Source organism: Telmatherina bonti, assembly GCF_933228915.1.
Source record: "Telmatherina bonti genome assembly, chromosome: 20".
NCBI classification, from domain to species: domain Eukaryota; kingdom Metazoa; phylum Chordata; class Actinopteri; order Atheriniformes; family Telmatherinidae; genus Telmatherina; species Telmatherina bonti.
Genome location: NC_136618.1, coordinates 18786693 through 18803477, shown reverse-complemented (window position 1 = coordinate 18803477; position 16785 = coordinate 18786693). Strand labels below are relative to the sequence as shown.

Sequence of the window (16785 nt, the reverse complement as noted above, 5' to 3'; positions counted from 1 at the left end):
CACATGCTGGAGCTTGGAGAGAGAACTCTCTCTGCAGATGCTGAAGTAACACCCGATTATAAACCATGCTTAACTCCTCCTAGTTGCTGGGCAGACCACAGAAAACAATCATTCTCTCCTCCGAAGCTAAACTGAGCTCACTAAGCATCAATCACTCACTATATTACTTTATTACCTTTAACCTTTAGACAACTGGTCAACCAAGCAGCTGACAAAAACAGATGCCCTGCAGGAAACTCTTCCTGTCTCAGACTTTGTCTGCACATTCCAGACAAGGATCATATGACTTAAAGAAAGCTTTGTGCATTGACACAAAACACAGCAGGATCACAGCAAATCAATGCATATATGTCTAATACTTAATTCAAACCAAAACCCATAATAATTTCTCCAACAAGAGAAAGATAGACAAAGGATTTCATATCATCTTTACTACACTGGCACTAACTTGAAGTCTAGATGGAGCCACAGTAGATGAGTGGTACTCAGATGGCCAAGCCAGCCATCGGCAGAATGCAAGTGAGGATTGTACACCTTGCTCCTGTTGACGTGTCTCTTAAAGCCAGGCTAAAAGCAACAGCCCACCCCATCCCCACCCCCAAAAAAACCTGAGGGCAGATACAGCATTCCTGAGAAAACAGCGGGATTAATGTCATCAATCAAACCACCAGGCAACCATCTAGCAACCAATTATTTGAGAGAAGCAGGGAAAAGTTAATAACTCTGTCCAAGGATAATAGATTACAACCTGACCGTCACCATCACTGACCATTTTTTGGCCAGCAAATAGCCCCAAAACAAACTACTAAATTGCAGTACAGCAGTGACACAATGCTTGAAGCCAAAACAATTCCCACATCATATCCTTTATTGTCATGGGGGAAACAAAATTGGGGAAGGTACTGGTTGTGAGGATGTTAGTGGAGGAGGAAACAAAAAAAAAAAAAAAAAAAGCAAGACAAGCGTTTTTCTCACAATGAAGGCTTCTTACATAAGAGGTAAAGTGGGCCAGGCAAGAAGAGAAACACACTGCAGCACTCCCTGTTTTCACATAAAATCTCAATTTCTTCCGCAACTTCAGAATAATAAGACTTAATAATGTAATTTATGTGACATACTACAATTAGATGGTACCAGAGAGTAACGCGCCCCCTAACGACAGCAAATTTGGCTTTCATCTTGTACTCTTTCTTCACTGTGAGCTCTCCCCAGCCAGCAAAAGACAATCTTGTCTTGACTCTTGCTAAAGATAAGATTGTTCTGTCCTTTTGCTCTTTCTTTTCCTCTCTTCCTTTGGTAATATCCTCCTATGTTTCTTTGCGGAATCTGTGACAGTCCGTGTTCAAAACGGCTACTGTGTTCATGTGTTTGCTAGCATGTGAGTAGTGACACCCACCTGCTATGCCACTGCTAAAAATCTGTGTAAAGCTGTTTCTCAGCATCAGGATTCTGCTGGGCAGCATTTTGATATTATATCATCATACCAGAATTCAGTATTTTATGGTTGGAAAGTTATGGTATCCTCATTTAAAAAAATAATAGAAAACTGTCTTTGTCTTTCTCTCTCTCTTTTTCTCTCTACAAGGTTTTTTCTGTTTTCTCTTCTTCTTGATTCTCTTTCTGTCCCTCTTCTACCCTCTCCAGTCCGGTCCAGCAATACAAACTCTGTAATACAAACAATTATGTGAAATAAATAGAAAAATAAAATAAGAATTTAGAAAATGAAGGGGAGCATCTTATCTATAATGCTTCCCAAGGCAAAGTAAATTTGCCCTGCAGAACACAGCATCCAGAAAATCATTCTGCTTGCTTAAATGCTGGACAATGAATAAATAAATAAAATAATAGAAAACTTTAGAAACAAGAGTAGTAAATTAATGAGACTTAACGTAGTTGCTAGTCTTTGTGCTGACTTCACGCACACACAGATCAGTTCAAATGGAAAGCATCATCTTGGTATCTTCACTCGTTATCTCACTAGCAAATCTCGTTATTTGCTACAGATAACGAAGAGAGTAAACAATAATCACATACATCTAAAAGAGCATTTATAAATTCTTTCCTTTTCCTTAAGCAATAACAATTTCAATCCAATGGTGATCACTCCAGCAGCAACAGTCATACACCAGGCCAAAACAAGCAGTAAGCAGTAGCTGCAAACAGGAAAAAGAGCGGGAACATGGGAGGTGTCCTGTTTGTATTGCAGATGTGTAGCAGAAGAGATAATGGATAACAGTTGCATGCTCTTGATATAAAGATGTGTAACTAATTATTGAATGCAGATTAAGGAAAATATATTAACATATCTTTAAAAGATGCCCCCTGTTACAGCCGGTCCCATGGGAACATTCATTTTTTGTGTTTCATGTCTCTCGCTTTATATCACAGCTATATGCTCAGATTTCAGGTGGCAATATTCCTTCTTTAGTTTTACAACTTTGTGCTCTTTGCACTACTTTAATCATTACTAGGGACTCATGGACACAAGCATTTCAGGTGGAGTTCTGCAAGGGGAGCATTGTTTACACTCACAACCAGATGATTGTACTGTGCAGGCGTGTGCAGTTGCCTGGAGAGAAACTGATGATCCTAAAAGAACTGTGGAGGGGGTGCAGAGCAGGAGCAAAACCGAAGCAAAAATCTCTGGCAATGTGAGGTCCCAAGAGAAAACAAAGGATGAGCTTGCTGCAGTTGTCAAGTTCCAGTGGAAACACCACAAGTGCAGTTTTATGTTTTCAATTTTTTTAACCTCCTAAGACCCAAGCATTGCTTTGACCTGCCCTTCTGATTTCTTTAATTTATTTGTGGTTCGGATGAACCAATAAAAGTAATAACCAGATATTATCATTAAACATGATAATATCCATATTTGGAAACACGGTCTGAGATTTCTCGGAACACAGTTAAGATACCACTATGTAAAAAATGGTAAATCTACTTATTTACATTCTGAACCCTTTTTAACCATTATGTTGTCACTATTGCTTTTTCATGTTGCTACTTCATCGTTTTGCTGATGATATTTAAGCCTACATGCCAGATAAGCTAAGCAGTAATGTACTGACACCCTTTTTAAACTGACTGAGATGAAAACCTGGATGAGGTTAAAATTTCTTAACCTTAACAAAAAGATGGATGAAGTCGTCTGGTTTGGAAAATCTTCCCTCAACATCTGCAGACCTATGAAAGCCAGTTTCTTCTTGATGTCCCATGATGAAACATACAATTATTTAAAGGTCTTTACAAATGCATCTGTATTTTCTGGCCTTGAACTGACTGAATATGTAAAACAAAATTGGTTTTAAAAATCCAAATGCTTCTTAATTCTATTTGTTATTGTTTTATTTTATTTGATATTTTAGGATTGATGATATTGTGTACTCACTGCTTCTTGCCTACTGCGGTGGAGAATGGTCATCAACATCCTCCGTGGGGTCATCAGTGTCTGCTCCTCTACTTCTAAGTTGTCCAGAGCGGTGGTTCAAACTTTTTTTTTTTCTAAATATGTACATTAGTGTGCATGACCCCCACCCCAATGCAATAGCCGAGTATTTAATGGTGTGATTGATAAGCCTGCAAATGTAAGGAAGAGAAGGCTGGAAGTCCTAATGGACTTGTAATCTCTGCCTGTATCCTCTCCTGGAACACCCATTCAACATGAGCCTGACTTAGAAAACATCCTATTTCATTCTTGTCACCAACAACTTGACAGGATTTGACCTCAATGACAATAACGTTTGCTAGTCTTAAGACTACCAGCTGTAAGACTGCAGGTGAAGGATTAGCTGGGCCCTCTGCAATTTGCCTACCAACCTCATTTGAGTGGTAAGAGGGTTTTCTATCTACTCCACGAGGCTCATTTGCATGTGAGTGGTGGTGGCAGCATCAAGAGCATCACTTTCTCTTGACGCTATAGGGCTTTATAACACAATGTAGCTAGGTAAGAAGCTCAGAATGATGGATGTCTGCACTGCATCCAGGATCACTGACTATCTGGCATAGTTTGCCTGCCAGGACAGTGGTCTGTCTGACAGTGTGGTCAGTGGTTCAGAGGTTCCTCCATGACCAAGCCTGCATATGTATCCCTTATCCAGTGTACTTTAAAGGTACTTTTATGTTCAATGATCATCCTGCTTTTATCTTATTAATATGTTGTTGTTTTTTTTTTTTATCTTGCCTTTATCATCAGCTTACATACTTTTCAGTTTGGGATCAATACATTACATTCATTGTTCCATCCATCCGTCTGTCCATCTGTCTGTCCGTCTGTCCATCCATCTGTCTGTATGTGCATCTATCCTGAATGATGCCAGGAATGCCATAAAATGAAAGTCTGGCTTTTGTGTTTTTCTTTTCCACAAATTGTGTCAAATGCAATTTGTTCTGCAGTGCTGGATGTTTTGCAGTCTGAGGTGTCAGTGTGTTTTAGAGTTTACTTTCTTTTTGTGTTCAGTGAAGTGTTATAGTTCTGAAAAGTATTTTTTTTCCCGTGTATTTATTAAATGCAAATAACCACATGTGGAAACACATGAAAAATGACTGTTTGAGGTAGTATGCTTAGGATGCGAACACAGCAATATGGAACCATGCTGGGACATGGAGCCAATCAGACACTGCCAGCTGTCCTTGCACTCTGCACACTTTGATGTCCCACATGGAACGGCAATGACTGCTAAGTGTCCAGTGAAGAAGTATGGAAGAGGATATCTGGACAAATATCAAAGGCATAGCTGCTGTCTTGGACACACTTAACATTTTTGTTAAACCTTTAGAAGTTTCTGCTTCTACACATAACACCCTCTAACCTCATTAAAACCAAACACGACTAAAGGGTCGTCTGGTGGTTCCTGTTTGTGGCACCTAAATTTCAGTCCAGGGGAAACCAAGAGAGAAAGGGTCAGGCAGATATTTCACACCAATGTACAAGAACATTTATGCAGATAGATTACCGTCGTCTTAGCGGCATGTTGTAAAGGGATTTATGTTATTCGAAAATAAAATAAAAATATATCCAAACACGATGTAAGAAATAATAATAGGCACCAATGTTTTCAGCAGGGGACCTTAGCCTGACAGGGCTATTACTATAACAGAGCTCCCCCACATCCTGGAGTCAATATTGGATCTCATGCACCCTATGGATTTTCAAAAGCAATATCCTGCTCCCAAAAGCAGTCATCTCTCTTTATCAGAGCCCTCTGAGCCATTTGAATGGAGGTAATTAAGCACTTTCATCTCAGCCTCATCTCCAATAAAGCCTATCTCCATTGTCACGAGGAAAGGCTGCAAGCTACAGTGATTAAAATCTTCCGAATAACCAGAGAGCAATTAACACTGTTGAATAACACGGTTATTTTGTATATATAGACAATTTTAAGGTTCTACAACATGACTTTGACCTCCATTTGTTTCCGTTTGTACATCTCTGTCAGCTTCCAGTTGGTAGCCAGATTTTTTCATAGACTTTTGGCTATTATTTAAAAAGCACAGCTGAGAACAAATGGGCGCGAATCAGACTTTTTCTCCACTGGCAGCCCCTCACATTGAACATGAGAGGATTGAAAAAGAAATCTGCTCAGTCAACGCTTTCTCTGGCCTCTTTGACCCGTTGCTGGAAGATGGATTGTAATAATAATTGCTGGCCATCTGGGCAGTGGACTGTGAAAGAACAGTTCCTTGGAGTGCAGCCACTGGGGGCTCTTCTCTGGAATACACTACAGTCAAGCCGGCTCTTAGGAAAGGACAGTTGTACAATGGATAGCCAGAAGTCCTTTATTATTCCTTTGTTTCTATTATGAAGGAAATCTGGCAGCTACAGCAGCAGTATGAGACATCTTTTGTGCTTTTGTGACAATTTGATGTTAATGTGAGTCATTAAGAAACATTCCCTCTGATCACTTTCTACAATTACATGTAAATATAATCCAAAACATCTTCTGTTTGTCACACAAACCTGAAAAGTTAATAAACTACAAAAGCACTCGGAGACCACAAACCTCTGCCAAGGCCTTTAAAAAGTTCCTGGATCGAAATGGGGATCCGGATCACCACAAAAAATTAAATCAGTTCTTCTTTTTTCACATTTCCAACAACTCCAGAAAATTTCATGAAAATCCGTCCATATCAGTTTGACTTATCTTGAACACAAACAGATAAACAGACAAACAGACAAACAGATAAAAGCCAGGTAAAACAAAACCTCCTTGGGGGAGGTAATAAAAAACGTCAAACAGAAGAGCTAAAAGATAACACCTGCCTGGATGAAAAAAAAGAAAATGTCAGTGTGTGTGGAAATCCATCATGGATTGTGTCAGAGCAAAGAGTGTAAAAGTCTTTGAGATTACAAAGGAATCTCCTGATCGTCAGGAGAACACTTAATATCGATTATGAACATGGAGGAGTTGGATGAAAAAGGTCACTAAAGTTGTTCTGGGCTGTAATCATACCTGACCCAAGGTATATATATATATATATATATATATATATATATATATATATATATATATATATATATATATATATATATATATATATATATATATATATATATATATATATATATATATATATATATATATAAAATATGATATAATTTATGCTAAAAAGTAAACAATAGGAAAAAAGGAAACTCATTTCTCACTCATTGTCTCTCACATGCGGTCACACATAACCCCCCCCCCCCCCCCCCACATAACCAGGAAAATGGTTAGCTAGACCATATAAATCAGTCAATAAATGCTATGTTATGGTTTATCTCAGCCCTGCAATGGATTGCTGACGTTTCCAGAGTGGATGCTGCCTCACACCTGCTAACTGCTGGGATCCAGCTTCCCTCTAACCCTGATTTGGATCAAAGAAATATAGAAAAAGCACATATGACTGAGTGAGTGAATGAATGAATGTTATATTCCTTTTTTTTTTTTTTTTTAAAGGAATAAAACAAGAATAATAGAAAATATAGACATATAGAAAAATCTGACATGTTTACAAAGTGCCTCTCTCTGAAATCTTATTATGTTATAAACTCACTTGAAGTCTCTGAAAAAGACTTAAATATGAAGGGCTGAAGCTGGTGTAATGACTAACTGCTGGTCGACTGCAACCACATCAGAATTTCATCTCCAAAAATCTTTATAGATTAATTTCCACATTTTTTCATGAAAAGCAAACGGCATTATATAATTGGCAGAGAAAAGGAAATTTTGTCACAGAGCTCTCACGCAATTTGGAGTCAATTTAGCCTTTAATAAGACAGGAATACAATAACAAACAGCATAAACCTAGTTCACTGGAGTTTCTTGCACTAATAAGATATCATCTTCGACTGCTGCAGAGCTACTGGCCTTAATCCAGTACAAATGGAAGTACTGTAAGCTTACTTCAGAGAGCAAACTATATTATTCCACTGAGGATTTCCAAAGAACAGAAAACAAGAAGCTGTAATAATTATAAACAACCCATTTCAATTTGTGATCATGGGAATTCTGCAGTGAGGATGCATGGCAAGAAGTGAATCTACAGTGATGAGGAGCGCAGGAGGATAGCTGAAAGCCATCTGCATTGTCTGCAAGCTCGAATCCATACAGTTTAAGTGTTATAATTAATTCTTCCAAGGATGCAGGACCTGACAATGCAGCAGCAGAAGAAGAAAGACAGAAGGACAAGTGTTACATAATATATGGCAGGTGACTGTGCAGATAAGGATTATGGCTAAAGGTATAGAGGAATGAGCAGAATGAAACAGAATTGGTTCTGACTTGGATCCAGAGGCTGAACAGCAGGAGGTTGAAAATGCTCCATCATGCAGCAGAAAAGGATACAAATGCCCCAGAAATGAAGAGAGCTTTGAAGACGTGGGGTGGAAACGTCAACAATACGTATCCCATGTTGCTGAAGATGAAAATCTCCCCCAGAGAGTCAAAGACTTCAAAGAGCTGCAAATTATAAAAGGGATTGAGAGGATCATGAAGGAGAAGGTCATCAGAGATGGGGGGGGTGGGGTGGTGAGGGGGAGAGAGGGGGGTGCATGGTGTGTGTGTGTGTGAACTTGGGTCTGTCTGTATTTGCTGTAAGGAGATAAATCTGTTTACACACAGACTTCACTTTGTGGGGATCTGACTCCATTTCTGAGGACAAACAAGTCCCCGCGATGTGAATCATTCAATTTTAAAGCAGAGATTGGTGTTTAAAAGTGCAACGTGCGAAACATGATGTCACACTGGTGCACCAGCATCTTCGTACAAGTGGTTTCAAAGGAGCACCAACTTCTGGCTGACCCATAAGCTTTATAACAGCGCTGGGGCAGGATTTTGGCCACCAATGACTTCAAATGTAGATGAAGTTTTTCTAATATTATTAGCTGTTAAGTCTAAGTTGAGTCACAATTTTGCAAAGACAGAAGTCATTAAATGTGTGACTCCAGTCAGCACCTCTGCTCTGATGCTCTGTGTGTGGGTGCATGTGTGTGTCTGACAAGAAAGGTGGCAGTGAAAGACTCTGATCCCTCACTGGAATGGATAAATAGGCTTAGATGTGTACAAACACGACAAATCCGGTGTTGCTGTTGTTCCATTTGAAGGTAGCAGCCGCTGACATCTACAGCTTGAGGGCATCATGTGATTGCATTAACAGCAGAATTGTTTCTGTCATCTTTTCCTTGTAAAGTAACTTTTACTTTGAAAAAGTTGGTTGTCAAAACATGTGAGGAGTAGATTAGTAGTTTTCTGAAAACAAGAAAGCCGACACCTTTTCCTAAACACACTTTGAGTCTTGATAGAGGACTCTGCTGTCCCATTCCCACAGACTCACAATGATACAGCGCACATCAAACATACTGGAACTAATTTATTATAGGTGCAAATAAAATGTGAGAGACTTTCATGAGGCGTATTAGAAAGAGACTTTAATAAATATTGATTAGGGTCCTTATGATGTCGCTGGAATAATTTACACCAGATATTCTCATGTTATTTATAATTTATAGATTCCTGTTTCAAATGAATGAAACCAGCTTTGGCTAAAAGCCTCAATAAAAAACTATCTAATTGAAAAAAGAGACACCTTTTCCCTTCTGAATTTTATATCACAAGGAGAACAGATGCTACAGAAAGTACATATTTGTCTGTCTAGCTATTCAACTACTGTCTTTGTACGCTAAGTCACCTTTCTCTTTGAGCTGCATGTATAAATCATAAGAAAATAGATTAAGGCATTCTTTCAAGTAAACACACTGTGCAGTACACACACACACACACACACACACACACACACACACACACACACACACACACACACACACACACAAACACATTCACAAACACAGACACATACAAACACACAGACTATTACATAGCACATTCACTTTATAAGCAAGGGCCTCAGCTGAGCTGCCTTTTAGAAGGCCTTTCGCTGATAAACAGTGAGCTGTGCTGTGGCGCCGATTATGAATAATAAATGCACAGATGAGTTTAGCGTATACTTGTGATTTATTTGCTGCTGTGTAAAGCTTGCCGGCACAGTACGACGGCAAGCTGGCCTCCATCTGTGCTTAACCTTTTTCAAGCAAATTGTTGGAAACTGGTGTCCCACATGGACATCCACTGGACAACCAGAACACTAATGGCAATTAATGAGAGGTTGCATGCACACAAAAAGCAAACACACATATATTCACTATGATGGACTGGCAACCCTTCATCTCACCTTGACTTGGAGTAAGCAGTTAGGAAAATGGATGAATTATATACAGTATATATGTATGTTTGTATAATATGTGTGTTAAAATGTGCATATTTGCAGACCAGAATATGTTGCAGGGGATGCTTCCATAGAAACATAATTTTTTATGAGAAGATTCTGACTGCCGAGTTCAACCCAGCATTTCTAACCCAAAACACAATACATCAAGAACAAATAACCTTCAATATGAACTAAGCTAAATATTTCACGTGGGAAATATGTCAAGGTTCAATAACTGAATTAAATCTCCCTGTACGGCTTTCAGAACCAATCCCAAACCTTTTTACATATCTTTTGTCCTTGTTAAATGCAATATGTCTTAAGAAATCGAGCACATCAAAATATACAGCCTAACCCAGCTAAAGTATTTGTGTATTCCTGACCAAACCTTTCACTTTCAATCTGACACCAGAGAAATGAAGACAGAGGAAAGAGAAATCCCGCAGAATGACGCAATCGCAGTAAAATGCCAGATGCTGAGGAGCAGAAATTAACAAAGGAGGAAAACAAGCAAAGTACAAAGGGGAAAAGATACAAAAAAAAAAAAAAAAAAAACCAACAGTTGCTCTTCAGAAATAGGAAACAGGGAGGGGAGAGTGATTAGAGCCCCTGCTGATGCAGAGGAGGCTGGCTGGATCAGACAGCTGAAGCACGTAGCATGAAAGGTGGGTTGCTGCCTCTCAGGATATGCTTGCTTGGTTACAGGGATTCAGTTTTGCATTTTTTGCTCCATTTTCTTTGAGACAGAATGACTTTAAATGGCATAAAAAATGTGAAATTACTATAATGAGTAGCAACAGTTTGAGGGCCAAGACCTCATAAACATTGCAGCAGAGAAAAGCGGAACCACATAACAGAAGAACCTGCTGCTAAACAAAACAGTGCGATACTTTATCTTCAGCATCCACGTCCCATTACGATGCTCGCTCCAGGAATCCCTGTTCAAATATCCTTTCGATCATTGTTCGGTAAAGACATGACAGATCTCATTATGGTTCCATTTGGTTTAACATCCACCTTGGTTTACAAAACACTGACAACAGCAACGCATCATCCGTCTTCCACACAAAGCCTCTCCCAACTTGGCAACAGATTGGCTGCATCTTATAATGAGGAGTTGTGAGGGGCAAAAGATTAATGATAGCAGAGCTTCCTCCAAAGTTCAGGGTCATTAGGCACAACCTTACTAAACTAAAGCAATTAACAGAAAGAGTCTGCATTACTAAATGACAACAGAGAGAACTTCCAGTCTTCACTGGAGCTCTCTGTAAGAGGTGCTGGTCACCTCATATGGAGCATCGAGAGGGAATAAAAAAAACAAACATCTTTACAGTGGTTAACTGTATCAAAAACATCAGCATGAACCATACTGCAATTTTCATATCAAAACCTAAAATTTGAATGTGCAATCATAACTGAAGATAGCTGCAACTTGGTGCCCGGCTGCAGGTTTTGCTGCATTGTGACTCCCACGCTGCAACGTTCAGGATGGTGTAAAAGCATCAGTGTTCAGCATACAAAGGTCAGGCCATTTCATTAACAACATCTCTTCCTCTACAGGCTGCTGGGTTCACCGCCAAACAAGGGAGTGCTCCGCAACTGAATGAGTTGAATTCCTCTCTGTAACCACGGCAGGAGGAACAGCAGTAATATTTCCTTAAAATAAAACATTCGTTTTAAAGCCTTCATCACACTGGTCAACACTATGTCACACAGAAAGGCAAGAAATACTGTTTTCCAAACTCAACTTTTAAATATAAGGATGGAAACCTTCTTGTAATGCTGAATAAACATCAACAGATACAAAGAAAAGCATTCACCTTTAAAGTGCACCTTTCATTTTAAACACACATAGAAGCCTTTCTATTGTAACAAGTTTAAAAATTAGCATTTCTGATTCAAAACTGGCTCATATTTTACAATAAAGAGTGCCACTACTGCCACTACATGACTTTCCTCATTGCTCCTCCTAATATCCCGTGACGATGCAGCAGAAGTGACGTATGAGGAGGTGAATGTTAAGGAAAACAACAGAGTTGCATCAGCAGGAAACTAAAGATCCTCAATATGAAACTGGACACGGGTTTAAAGCTGAAGGCCTACAGCCTTATAGTCATGAGCCAGCAGCTGGGAGCATTAAAAACAGTAACCTGAGCACATCTTCTCTTCATTCTCTTTCCAGGAAACTGCTTGGTAATTGCTGCTTTCTGCAAACAGGTGGATCACATCTGAATTTGTAAGGACTTACAATTTAAAAAAAAAAAGAAAAAAAAAAGAAGGATTTTATACCGTTTTGTGCATAAATGAATATAAAAGCTATCTGTACGTGAACTGTGTGTGCATGCATGGAAGAAACTTTAAACAACATGCTGAAACAGGCTGAAGATTGCAAGTCATCAAATGAAATGCCCTGAAGCAGCAGAGCTTGCCAGTTAAACAACTACTTCTGTCATTGATATTGACGGGCAGCGTGCATGTCAGTGCATGCAGTTGGGAAGTAATGTCTTGGGGGGGGTGGCAGCGTTCCACTAACAGGATTTGTATTCGGTCTGACCTCCCAGCCACCCAGAGTACCGACAGGTCAGGAGACACACAAATAACATAAGTCACACAGTGTTCACCTGAAAGTCCGCTGGCTTCGGCTGAGGGCAGCTCCTGGAGAGCAAGAGGAAGATTGATGTTTCCAGCAGGGGATTCTCGTGCGGTCGGGTGAGTTTGGTGGGGCGGAAAGCGATTTTAAGCTGTGCAAGAGGATAATCATGCAGTTTTATGACACCTCATTAGGCTAAGGCCGATATTGCATCTGCAACATAAATTTGTACATGCACATTCCAGTCAGGAGACTGAGAAATACCGCAGTACTAAAGCTGGAAGAAAAAAAAAGGAGAGGCAATGCAGAAGGTGCTCAATAAGCCCGAGGAATTGAAATATGGAGCAACCATTGGATCTTAATGAGATTTTTTTTTTTGATGAGTTCTCCACATCCCTACTGGCATTGCTCCCTTACAAGTCATCACTTTAGTTTTACAGTGTTCCATGCAACACTTTTCAGGTTTTCGTGGTAGAAATGTTGTATTTGTGAAAGATGAGCAAACGGAAGTGCTAATTAAGGTCCTTCATTTGTTTACATTATGCATTCCAAAACCCTCTTTAACCCGTTCAGACTAGACACTTATGTCACCATTAGACCTCAAACCTGAAGCACAATTTCTATAGTTTTTCTGTTTTTTCTTTTTTACTCTGCAAGCCTGATGCAATGGAAGTGTCACTTGAAGACATAAAAGCAAAGTTTTTGTCTCCAATTTACAGATTCAGCCACGACATGACAATTCTAAACCCTGAGAAACTATTCTGTTTTTCAATAAAAACTATTTCTTTGTCTTCAAATAGCACATATGCAACTCCACTCTGTCCCTATAATTTAGTATTTGAAGATCTATAATGATGCAAATTGGACTAATCTGTCCCTTGTCTGCAACCCTGCCTCTCTCTCCATCTGCAACACAGGCTACACATGAGAGGACTCTGCTTCCATACATGAACATGACACTATAAATTCAGTAAAAGCTCGCCAACAAGATGTTACTAGCTCAGTAACTAATCTTTGCTTTACTAGTCTCTCCCCTGCTCTGATGCATGAGAGTCTCTTGCACCAGACTCTCGGTGCTGCAGGGAAAACACTGAGCACACCCACAGTCATAGCTCTGCATGTGTGACAGGGAAAAATACACACCCGGGAGAACAGAGCAGTTGCAGCCTGGAGTTCAGCCATACTAATTTTGATCAGAGAAGACATAAAAGGAAAGATTAACATCAGCAAACAATACCACTATATAAATTCAGATGTTTAAATATGTTACCATGCAGCTAATAACGCCTTGCTAAATGCTAAGCTCTAAAATGTTTCTCCTATCCTACTAGGATTAACTTCATTTGTGTGGCACATATGACATCCTAAAAATTTAAACCCATGATACTGTCATCAGCACCCTACAGCTCTGAGGTGGAAAAGCTTAGTCACGGTGATGAATCATGATATCTTCTGGCGAATCAAAAAACACTGTTCTTGGCCTGATTTTCACCACGAGGAAGCCATAAAAAAAAAAAGAACTGTCTAAAACAAAGCACAGACAAACACTGCTGATGAGACTGGCATCAATAAAATCTAATAAATGCTCACTATGGGGTTGCACGCACAAAGAGATTAGCCACTATAAATATGAGCTAAGCACTGCTCCAAACCAAGTATGACAGATCTGCATTTTTTATCCTAAAGTCTAATTACAAGAAGATAAAAAGGGGAAATTCTGGACAACACTATGAGTCGACCTCTCCTCGTGAATTTCTCCTGTGATTGACGACATCTGTGCAACTATCAGTGTCGCAGGAGCACTTAAGACTCAGCCAGATTTTCTTTGTAGATAGAAGAGGTACAGTAAGTGTTTGTTAGAGAAGCAATTACCAAGCTGAGGAAATGGATATACCGCAGGGGATGCGAAGGTGATAATCATGTCTGGGGTGGAAAGATGAAGGGTGGATGAAAGGATATGAGGGCTCTTTTTACTGTGAATACAAACCCTGAGCAGAAGGAGCTAATGGGCAAGCTGAAAAGTAAAAACTGATTTTAAAACGTCCAACAAAGTGGAGGAGGGTAGGAGGGTCGAAGATGTGTCCTGCACCATCCTGGTTATAAGTGGTAACAGCAGTAGAGAAGAAATTATATTATTTTTTTTTTTAAAAAAGAAAATAAATAGAAATTAATGAAAAATCTAGCAAAATTACAACAAAGTTTGCAAATACTGAAACCTAAATTGTTTGTAGTGTTGAATCAATAGTCATCAAAACTACAAACATCTAGCTACTTGATGTGAACAACTATGGAGCAGTGAGCATAAATTTATGCTGTCACGCTCTGAGGACATGGCTGTGTTTGGGTTGTTTATTGTTATATATTTTATATGTTATTTGTTAGTTTATTGGGTTGGTCTCAGGGCCATGGCATCTACCTGTAGAGAAACGCAGCTACATTAAAACAAGTTGTACTTCCTAAATCCCTTTTCAAATTTTATTTATTACATCTCTGAAAGGAACCAAATTTTGAACTACTGCAGCTATTACATGTAAATGAGCTAATAAAGATGGGAGAGGATGTTCTTGTTTGGGCCTCAGCTTCCTGCCTTGGAGTGAAGACATTCATTATTGAAGCTGAGATTCAATATATTTTGAATTATAGTCCTTCATAAAAAAGGGAAGAAGAAACTAAATAACTGCATTACATGAAGGGCAATTCACAAAACTTGCTGTGGTGTTGGCCGTTGTCCATGGTGTGTGTTGTCGGAACATTTGCATGATGGTGAACAATGTGAGCAATGCCGATATATTCAGTGTGTAAAGGTATTGTGTAATAACTGATCTATAAATCTATAAAATTGCATTAATATGAACAACCCTTGTCTAGTAACGTGTTTCAGGTGGGGGAGGGGGGCAAATAGAAACTTTCTACTAGTTCAGGAAAGCATGGTGACAGCCTTAGGGTTTGACTATCTCTCATTCTGGAAAAAAATTCCAGTTTTCCATCAACTCAATGTTAAAAGCAGAGTGGGAGATCCTGGAAAACGGTTCAGGCAAGCTACGTTTTAAAAACACAAACTTCAAACCTCTCTCTGCAGACTCTCCACTGAAGCTCCACTCCCAAAGCACAGAACTGTGTGATGCTTTTTCCTGAAGGCTTATGCAACATATTTTGACATAATATGCCATTTATTCCTAAAGATGGGGTCCAAAAGTGGGTCGCGGAAGGTTTAATGTGGGTAGCAATATTTTCTTTCAGTCTGTTGTACTGATCAAGATTTGAATGTGCAGTTAATCTGATTTTCCCAGAGCTTCCAGGAGTCTGCAACCCCCTCCCTCCGGGTAGCCAAAACCGTAACTAGTTTATGTTCAGAGTTCATCGAGTCTTTTATTACTATTGCTTATTTATTCCCAGGAAGTGTCTGATAACAAAAAAAAAAACTAAACATGTTACCTGCCATCTTTTCCTCAAGTTGCTCTTCTCATCAACCTCTCTCTTTCATTCCATCTCGCTCTCTCTTTTTCTCTCTCTCTCTTTCTCTACTCACTTGTTTAGAAACAGTGCTAACTGGTTGGAGAAGAGTCTGATCAGCACAGAAGTCACTTAGTGGCATGGTAATCCAGCCTTTCCAAAACTGGGGGGGGGGGGTTTAATCAGGGCTGTTACAATGAAGTAGGTGCAAAGATTAATCTGTGGAATTAATGTTTTGTTTTTTGATGCATAAAGAAAAACATTTGCTGTTGCACTATATTAATATCCGAATTTGGTGATAACACACTGGTTAAATGATTAGATGATTTTTTTTTCAATCCTGTCTGTCAACATGTGTTAAATAATTGATTGATAAGCAATGTAGTACTACATGCTCTTGGAAAACATGTCCTAAGCTGCCTTTAACCATCTGGGGACCAAGGGTATTTTAGAGAAACAAACCTCACCTGACTTTTTTTTTTTTTTTTTTTAGTTTAAATGCTAATAAACACCACCTTTCAATGCCCCATAATGTCCTATACCTATAATGTCCTTTTTTTAAAAATTATTATTATTTTGAATTGAAATATCATAAACTGCTATGTAAATGAGGCTCCTTTGCTTATTATAATTATAAAGTATTATCATTTTGAAGCATGACTAAAGGTACTGAAGGGGACTGAAGTGCTGCAGTTTTCCGAAATCACTGTCAGCTGCACGTACTGTATCTGTTACCAAGTTATACATCTGTTACGACGCCGTCGTGTTGTTCGACACTGTTTGGAGGCGTTTCCTGAGGCATCATTGGCTCTGATTGGACAAACACGTGTCATGCGCCAAAGACAAAGGCTCTGATTGGAACACCTATTTTGACACAACACTGTATCACCTATGAATGGGCTACAGTGATACCGGAACGACTGTCTGAAAGCCCGGAGTCTCCCGATTAAGAGGGAAAAAATGTAAGTTTCAATCTTCTATAGTTCGAAAGCTATGCTCGATTA

The 16785-nt window shown here is 39.2% G+C and overlaps 1 protein-coding gene across 1 annotated transcript; it reads right to left on the bottom strand.

Moving 5' to 3' along the window:
- Positions 1-485: 485 nt before the first annotated feature.
- LOC306770929 (sodium/hydrogen exchanger 9-like) lies at positions 486-15923 on the bottom strand (the record flags this gene model as incomplete). Its single annotated transcript, XM_079259949.1, has 5 exons — positions 486-608; positions 2125-2265; positions 7821-7934; positions 12360-12479; positions 15858-15923. 5 exons carry the CDS (start codon positions 15921-15923, stop codon positions 486-488), a joined length of 564 nt encoding a protein of 187 aa, XP_079116075.1.
- Between the last annotated feature and the right edge of the window lie 862 nt (positions 15924-16785).